Below are 8685 nucleotides of genomic sequence, written 5' to 3'. Positions count from 1 at the left end.
AATGAGAAGGTGCGCTTCGTTTTATTATTGTTTCCTAACCAAATCGATGATCATTGACGTTGTGACACAGAGAGAAGTAGGGTTCTTGAAGGAAAAGCGGCGGCTGAACGGTGCGTGCTCGCCATCCACGGACACTGTCGGTTGCTGCAATGTCACTAATGAAACGGTGCAGTCGCGATGACCCGCGCGAAGCGACATTTGGTATGCCCACGAGTGTCTTCGCGAATGTTGGCTGTGCTGATACGGTCCCTGCTAGTGCGTCGTCGGCGACTCAGATACGGTTCAACACGGAGGGCCGTATCTGAAGAAATGGCTAACATGGCTGGAGGCGAATGCGGACGTTCGGTTCGCTGAACTGGAATAGCCGTCAGCGGGAGAACATATGAACACATTTACTCAGACCACGCAATCTGGAACGAAGTTGCATTTTCGACAAGTGTCTGGTTGAATGACGGAAGCTCGATCCTGCTCTTTCGTACTCGAGAGTGAGTCGCAAGACGGACCGTATATTACGATAGATCTTGATGTAGCAACAGAAATACAGGTAAAAACACAAATCTGAAAGACGTTCTAGGGCTATGTAGGTTTTGGGTAGCGAGTGATGTATAGTACAGTGATATGCAGAAAACAAATGAGAAGAGACTATGTGATAAATATCCGTGATTGCGTTGCGTGAAAGATGACACAAGAAGGAAGAAAAGACAAAGCGGGCGACGATCTCTCTCGTACACAAAGGCGACAAACGTCATCTAATACTCATCCACATCCGAAAGCGACGCATAATCCGACATACTCCCCGTGTCCTCGTACTCCTGTACGACCTCGCGCATCGCAAACGCCATAATCGGCGTGATCGGCGTCAGCCGCGGCCCAAGCACCTCGGGCTCCTCATCCTCCTCGTCGATCTGGTCCATCGCGCTCTGCGCGCCGGCGCCCATCGACTGCCCGAACGAGCGCGAATGTGACACCGTGAGCGGGTTCGGCGGTACCGCGATCATCTCGCCGTCCTCGGACACCGTCCCGCCCGACGGCTGGCTCGCGAGCATCTGTGGCGACAGGGGCGGGGACGTCGGCGAGATGGGCGAGCCCGGTGCCGAGTCCTGGCCCTGTCCCAGCCTCAGCCCCAGTCCCATTCCCAGTCCCATCCCCTGGCTCTGCCCCAGGGCGCCGCCGACGGGCGTAATCGTCTGCGACGAATGCATCCCCGCAGGCTGCATCGGCACATGCTGCTGAATCGTCGGCGCCCTTGTACTCCTCCCGCCCCTGCCCGCCGCCCCGTGTCCCCTCGCGACCGTATCCGTCCAATGCAGATCCAACACCCGCCCTTTAACCATCCCGTCCACCGCGCGCACCCCGATCTCGCGGCACAGCAGGAAATACGGCAGGTGCCCCGTCCCCGGCTCGGACAGCTTCGACATCACCTTGAGCAGCTGCATCGCGCTGAACTCGGCCGCCTGCGCCTCGCTCGTCAGCGATCCGTTCACCATCGTGTCCGCGTTGTTGCCGTTGTTGTGCGCCGTGGCATTGGGGTTGCTGAGTGGGCTGTAGATCTTGAACCCCGCGGGCCCGAGCCCCGGGTGCAGAGCCTCGGGCCCGCTCGAGCGCGGGCGCGCCTGCTGCTGCGTGGTGCTGATGCGCCGGTCGCGCGCGTCCGATGATGCACCATTAGATGCTTGTGGGCCGCATTGCGAGGAATGGATGATGTGTAGGTTGAGGATGGCGTGTGCTTGGAGGAAGTGGGAGGATTGGCGGACTGAAAAGTGGGAGAAGAGTGTGAGAAAAGGGTGCGTAGATGAAGCGGGAGAGGGCAACGTACTGTCAAAGCGACCGCCAGCGTTGACTAAAGAGGGGGGAAACTACGTCAAAAAGAGCGGCGAATGTGCGAGGACAGACACCATACCATAGTCGTTGATAAAGTCCTGCCAATGCGCCAACTTCCCACCGAACGCGTCCCACAGGATCTCAAACGAGAGCCCAGGTCGCAATTCTTCCGGAACACGGGGCACCAGCCGCTCAAAGAAGAACGTCCGTGTTTCGACCTTTGTGCAATCTCCGATGGTAAGGATCTAATGGAGCCAAGACAATGAGCTTGGTAATGGGGCGATAGGGGCTAGAGAGAGGCAAGACCAACCTTGCAGTGCTGCATGACATTCAGCTTCCTCAGCCACGTCTGGTAGAACGGATCGCTCGTCGCATGGATAACATGGCACAGCCGGTCCTGCTTCGTGAGCACGAGCATCGAGTCCAGCAAACACCGCATCGCGTCCGTGCTCTGGATCAGTGCTGGCCTGCAAATCCCAACAGCCAACGCATTAGCATAAAGACAGCGGGGTTCGAGGGAAGGAGAGCAACACACAGCTTATGCGCCTCATCGAAAAACATCACCGGCATCTTCTTCTTCGGCGGGCTCGGCGGCCCCTCCTCCTCATGCTTCTCACGCACATCCCGCCCGCCCCCGGGCGCATCATGGCGCGCGTACCCGTTCAGATTCTCGTGCACATGCACCGTCGACCCGCCCGTCTCGTCTCCGCTCCGCTCGCGCTCGCGCTCGCGGCCGCCGGCGCGGCGCTGGAAGAACCACCTTCGTTTGGGCTTCTTCTTGCGCTGCGGCTCGACGACGCGCGTGAGATCCGAGGCGGTATCCGCGCCGGATGATGCTTGTCTGTTATGATCCTTGTTCTTGGTCTTGTTCTTCTGGGATGCTTCGGGGTTCCACGATTCCTCGGCGGGCTCGAATTCCCAGTATTTGAGGAGGGAGCTCTGCAACGCGGTGGTCAGCTTTGACAACGGGAGGTACGGAGAAGAGGACGCACCTGGAAGAGCTCCATCAGACGCGCGATGTCGCTCGTCCGTATCGTAGCGGCCGCGCTGCCGGGCTGGGCGTCCGCGAGCCGGCGCTCGACGTTCAGCCGGTCGTGCTACACATTTGTCTCGTCAGCACGATCACATTTGCAGGAACGAGATTAAATATCCACCTTGAAGCTCCACGCCTCCTTCTCGAACTCCTGGTACCCCGGCATCTGCTGGGAGATGTCCTCAAAGTACTGCTCCATCTGCTGGCTGAGGCTGATGTACAGACTCGATATGTCCGCGAAGCCGGGTATGCGCAGGTCAAAGTGGAGCACGTGGTACTTGTCGCGGGTGAGGACCTCGCGGAGGAGTGCGGTCTATCGTCGGGTGCCAGCGTGAGCTGATGGCCTAGAGACACGGAGCAGAACAAGGGACGCACCTTGCCGACAGAGCTGGCGCCAAAGAGCACCGTGAACGAGGGCTCGCCCTCGAGTGCGCGCTCGAGCGCCTTTGTCTCGGCTTCGCGCGGGAAGAAGCCGGGGAGTGGCGAGAACGTGTGCTTCGTGCGGAGCTGCTTGCGCTCCCGCTGCTCGTTGATCTCTTGCCGGGCTTCTTCAAGAAGCCGTTTTGACTCGGTCAGCGAGCGCACGGTCTCGGAGGGCTGTCATGCGCGCGCAGCGTGGTTAGTGAGCACGAGCACAGGCAAGAGGGAAAGATAGGGTGCAGAGATGCGGCGTGTATGATGAACTTACGTTTAATACAACGCTGAAAATCTCGCTCATGCCAAAGAAGTTGCGCCGGCCGACGTCCGGGTTGTGGGCTGACTGCCGACGGTGGGGGAGGTTTGAGCGGAACAGAAAATGGAATGGGCCGCCGCGACGCGAGTTTGTATTTGTCTTGTTCTTGGAACGTCTCGTGCTGGGCATTACTATAGGCTCTAGGTACGGTCTTGGTGATGGATGAAGGGCGTAGGGATGTGATGAGGACGTAAGAGTAGGAGGAAGTGTGTTAAGCGAGGCAAGGGGGACGTAGAGATGCGACAAAGAGATGGAATGAGAACGAGAGGAGACAGGAGGAAACGTTGAAGTACGCGTACGGAATGAGCATGGCCACCGACGTGCGTTGAGTCTGCGAGGCGCGTATACAAGCTCCGGGGAGGGCACGAGTTTGCACAACTGATACACGTTGTGCCCATACCGGTGCGGGCGGCCTGTGAATGGGACGCGCCGTCGCGCCGGAGATGCTAATATGCATCGTCCGGGAGTGTCCGAGACCTCCTGGCATTATCACCGCCTTGTTTTCGCGAAATGAAGGCGTGAATGCGAGTGAAGCGATCTAGAGAGCTGGGAACAAGGAGAGGTTGTCAGCCAAAGAACAAAGACGAGACTGGAAATGGGGCAGGCTACCGATTAACCCACTGGGATGTTTGTACACCAAGTTTGTGCTCGAGGGAAGAATGGACGGGGACCTTGAGGCGGTGGTGCAGACAAAAGGCCTGCAGGCGGCGTGCCATTACGTCGCGGGGGCTGCATGACATCGTGCGCCGACCTTCGGGCCAGATCCAGCCTCACTTCCCCATCTAATCAGATTCACATACAAACCCCCGTATACGTCGCTGCACCGCTCCCTGCATCGTGTACATGGCCTCGACTAAACTTTGCACATACAACGTTGGGCATGTTCAACTTGTAGGGTCTTTCTGTAACTAGCACAACGTCACATCCACGGCGCGTCAATCAGCACACGTGTTCGAACTCCGCAGCTCAGCGCGATGCCAGATTCACCAGCTCGACAATGATGCTCAGATTCTTTGCAGCAGGTAAGCATCAGCAGAATGAAAAAGGTTCATCGTCACTGTCGCTCGTCAAGTAACTTGCCGTATATTCGTCTTCAACAACAACTTGAACGCTGGCTTGATCGCTATGGTGCCTACTATAAATTAGCGGCTCACATACTGTCACTTCTGTTCTTCCAGTGTTCGAGCAGGCAAGCAGCAACTCCCTGCTTGTTTTTGCGAACGAAAAGCGTGCGTTCATTTCTCTACAAGTTTCAAATAACGAAAGGCAGAGAGAGTTCAACGAAGGTCCTTTCCTTTCCTTAATCTTATGTCGATCATCTCGTGGAACATCTGGGATATACTCGCACTCAGATGGCTTTCACAAATCATCATCATCATCATTCTTCCACCATAAATTACACAGACTCAGAAACATCGCCCCAGCACAGACGACCTACGAGTGTCCCCTCGAGTACTCGTACCCAGGAATGTGCGTCCAGTTGCATTGTCGGTTCTTGCACCTATAATACAGCGTACTGCCCTCGTTGTTGCTGGTATCCCCCCTTGCTCTACCGTAAGTATCCGCGGTCACGGCTACCCAGTGCTTCGAGTGGTCGGCATTGCACACGTAGGGCGTCTGCGAATCAAGACGGCTGTTAGGACTCCACTCTTGGGAGAGGACGGCCTCGCAGGTCGCTGAAACCGGTTGCTCACTTCAGTTGGCTCCGGATGGGTCTGTCGGCTGAGGCTGGAGACATTTGCTTTGCTTTGGTTTTTCATTGGGGATTTGAACTGGAACTGGGACTTGGACTTGGACTTGAACTCGAGATTTTCGATAGGCCCTCGCTAACGCCCTAGAAGCCATTTTATACGATTCTTCAGCATGATAGTATGGCGTCCGAATCATAGTGGAAGTACTCTTGAGGCGTCCTAATCCGTGTCATTTCTAAGTACCTCTAATGCCTTGATGAATACTATGTCACTAACCAGCATGTGGCGAACGTCGATGAGCACACGAAAGCATGATCCTATAACCCGGGATGCTCCCCTGACTTGGGCGCTACCGTTAGCGAGAGCGGTGGTGGATATTGTCCCGGGTGTGTTGTTCGACTCACGAATTTCCTCATAATCTCTAGACGCTGTGGCATTGTGGGCGCAAGTATGTATCTTGACAGATTCTCGGTGTGGCGTCCGTATGTAAGACAATAGCTTGTCATGTGTCAGACCAACCCTCCCGCAAGTATTAGGCAGGATTCTGTCCTCAAAATAGTATTATTCCTAACACCATAGCTACGAACTGACGCTTCAGTTCATGGGGCTGTAGCTGAACCGTAGACAAACTATTTACATCACCTATGTATCTTGGACGTGTCTATTAAGCCCCTCATTCTACACATCCAGCTTCACCACCAGTATCGATCAAGAGCTCCCCGGCGACGGGGGCCGTATGCTCTCGATCACAAACCGCCCATCCACGCTCCTGAAGAGCGCCCCCCACGCCGACGTATCCCGCTTGCACGCGTTCAGCTGCGCAAACATGCTCACGTTGAACGCTCTCAGCGTGCGCTCCTGGGCAGCCGGGATCCCGCTGAGCGGAGGCGGGAGCACAGCGTCCGCGATGACGAGGTATGCGTTTTTCCTGTCGCGTGTGGCGGACGCCATGGCGTCGCGGACGTGAGCCAGGATCTTGCGGGCGTAGGTGTCGGACCAGTCGTGCAGGATGTAGCGCATGAGATAGACGGCTGTTGACACGGAGGTCATGGTTTCGGCGGGAAGAACGGGCTGAGGATTGAAGAAGTCGTGAGGCTGAAAGGTCACTTGACGTGATTTGTTCTGGGAGGCGATGAGGTCGTTTGCAGCGGTGTTGAAGGGAAGATCTTGGACTATGCACCGCAGGTTGGGGTATGCAGATGCAAGAGCTAGGGAGACGTGACCAAGAGAGCCGCCCACCTATATCAAGCCGATGCGTCAAAGGGGTGACGCAAGAAGTGCAGACAATACTCACGTCGACCACCACCGCCTGTCCAAGGTCCTTCCACTCATTACCTGAAACTATATGCTCCTCACCTCCGCCTGCCGCCCAGCTCCCCATACACTACCCAAACCTCTCCAGACTCTGCGTGTTCCGCATCTTATACTCAAAGAACGGCTCCCGAACACCATCATAAACGCCGAATGCTGCGGCTCCTCCGACCCTCTATACGTCTCCAAGCACTCGCCCATCCTCGCCGCGCTCGGGAACGACTCAGAGCACATGTGCCCCACGATCGCCTGCATGCCCCTGTCCTGCGCGAGAAGGAGGGACGCCGCCATGTGCGCGACGTAGCCCTGCCTGGGCTCGACAAAGATGCGCTCGCTCATGACCATGCGCACGACGCGTGCGAGGTTGAGCTCGTCGAGGGAAACAGCCCTGCTCAGATCTGCGATGGAGATCGGGCTTCCGTCCAGCGGAACGGACTGGGCGATCTTGAAGTGGTATACCGCTTGAAGAGCAGCGGTAACGTTATGGTCCTGTGTGAAAGCGCCGCGTTAGCAGAGTCCTTCCCGATCACTCTATGCAAAGCGGAGGGAAGCTCACGCAGAGGACAAGCCATTTCAGAGTGTCAGCAGGGCCCACGACCAGACCACGAAGATCCTTGGTGGCGCCAATGAGGGAGAAACGGGCGTCGTTGGCTGCCTTTTGATCAGCTCCGACAGGGAAAGCAGCGGGGCCCTGAACGCCAAAGGACGGCTGCGGGAGGTTATTGTCGTCAAGGAACTTTTCCAGTATAACGGCCTGTTCAGCAATTTGGGCAGCGAGCTCGCTTAGACGAGGGTTTTTAGAAGCCATGATACTAGTAGCCTGGCCAGTCGAGGAAGACAGTGGGGATGGATAATGCTGCTAATTCGAGACGACAAGTCCACTGTTAAGTACCGCCACAAAAGATCCCGGCTGTCATCTAGCTCATCCATGTCAGGATTGCACCCCTTGGTACGGCGGTGCAGACTGCGGGGTGTGCAACGGGCGCTTATGTCGTCGACATGATCAGCTGAGTGAGCCGAACGTAAACACCCTCAGACTTCAGTAGGTGACCTAGCATATCAGTCTTTGGGCGGACACTGGTGCTAACGACGTCAAGAGTCCAACGTCAAGCTAGTCCCGGCCTGTGGGTGCTGAGGTGAATTGTTGGTCAGGAAAAGCGAAGCAACCGTGCGGATTAGAGAAGATTAGAGAGCATGCGGGTGACCTCGATACTCGGAGTTTACAGTCCTGGACAAGAGAGAAAGAATGGCGATGCGACAGGGCGGAGACCCGCGCACAGCCACGCAGTCCTGGAACCGGGAGCAATCTCGCGAGTCGCCACCAAAACCTCGCCCTCTTCGTGATGAACGGTCTCGACGCCCTGCTGAACAGACGCCCTCCAACGCGATGGGAACGTTTCTGCGACAGTCCATCTCTATACCTTGCCGAAATTTTGTACACGTCCTCCACACCCCGCTTTGCACCAAGTACAGCCGTCAAGGACCCTATCCACATCATATGCGTGTCAGACACCCACAACGTCCAAGCCGAGCTCGATGTTCCGCCTGGCGATGTGTTTGTCCACGCAGGAGACCTCACCGTCTCCGGTTCGGAGAATGAAACCCGAGAAGCGTTAGGCTGGATGTCCCGGCTCCCACATGCCCACAAACTCTTCATCGCGGGGAACCACGACAAGGCTCTCGCTGATCCTCACTTCTATGCGGCTGTCCAAGCTGAGTATCCATCCTTGACATACCTTCAGGACTTTTCTACGTCCATCGAAGTCCGCGGTCGCACACTTCGAGTATACGGAAGCCCTCTCACCCCTCGACAAGGGTCCTGGCCATTCCAATATCCCAGGCTTACACCTCAAGCAGACTTGCCGGCTGAGCCGTGGAAGTCGATCCCACTAGACACGGATATCCTGATCACTCACGGTCCACCTGCTTACCATCTCGACCTGAGAGGGTCGGGCTGCATCGGCTTACTTGATATGCTTTGGAGGGTCAGACCAAAAATACACGTCTTCGGGCATATACACGCTGCCCGAGGGACTGAGGCGCTTGGCTGGACCAAAGTCCAGCGCTTATACGAGGCTGTGTGCATACGTGGCAGC

General features: G+C 56.5%; 4 protein-coding genes across 4 annotated transcripts in view; 1 reads left to right on the top strand and 3 right to left on the bottom strand.

Annotated features, from left to right (window-relative positions):
• CONPUDRAFT_126259 (P-loop containing nucleoside triphosphate hydrolase protein) overlaps positions 1-1716 on the top strand; it is a gene marked incomplete at its 5' end in the record, with an annotated part of 6395 nt that extends 4679 nt beyond the window's left edge. Inside the window, 4 exons of the mRNA XM_007771961.1 lie at positions 71-110; positions 173-201; positions 257-485; positions 537-1716. Coding sequence (XP_007770151.1) covers positions 71-110; positions 173-201; positions 257-364 — 177 coding nt within the window. The 3' untranslated portion in view covers positions 365-485; positions 537-1716. The remainder of the gene's footprint in view (positions 1-70; positions 111-172; positions 202-256; positions 486-536) is intronic.
• A 140-nt stretch (positions 1717-1856) lies between these two features.
• On the bottom strand, positions 1857-2436 carry CONPUDRAFT_58366 (uncharacterized protein; the record flags this gene model as incomplete). Its single annotated transcript, XM_007771558.1, has 3 exons — positions 1857-2066; positions 2132-2288; positions 2357-2436. Coding segments are annotated over 3 exons (447 nt in total), but the record flags the coding sequence as incomplete, so codon positions are not given.
• A 469-nt stretch (positions 2437-2905) lies between these two features.
• Positions 2906-3716, bottom strand: CONPUDRAFT_59005 (uncharacterized protein; the record flags this gene model as incomplete). Its single annotated transcript, XM_007771614.1, has 2 exons — positions 2906-3451; positions 3543-3716. 2 exons carry the CDS (start codon positions 3714-3716, stop codon positions 2906-2908), a joined length of 720 nt encoding a protein of 239 aa, XP_007769804.1.
• A 2270-nt stretch (positions 3717-5986) lies between these two features.
• On the bottom strand, positions 5987-7408 carry CONPUDRAFT_166508 (S-adenosyl-L-methionine-dependent methyltransferase; the record flags this gene model as incomplete). Its single annotated transcript, XM_007771960.1, has 4 exons — positions 7146-7408; positions 6728-7078; positions 6573-6662; positions 5987-6517 (listed from the first exon to the last, which is right to left on the bottom strand). Exons 1-4 carry the CDS (start codon positions 7395-7397, stop codon positions 5987-5989), a joined length of 1224 nt encoding a protein of 407 aa, XP_007770150.1. The 5' UTR covers positions 7398-7408.
• Between the last annotated feature and the right edge of the window lie 1277 nt (positions 7409-8685).

The sequence above is a fragment of the Coniophora puteana genome (genome assembly GCF_000271625.1).
Source record: "Coniophora puteana RWD-64-598 SS2 unplaced genomic scaffold CONPUscaffold_8, whole genome shotgun sequence".
In the NCBI taxonomy this organism is placed as follows: domain Eukaryota; kingdom Fungi; phylum Basidiomycota; class Agaricomycetes; order Boletales; family Coniophoraceae; genus Coniophora; species Coniophora puteana.
Note: the sequence above shows the minus strand (reverse complement) of the source record. Positions and strands in the feature narration are given on the sequence as shown.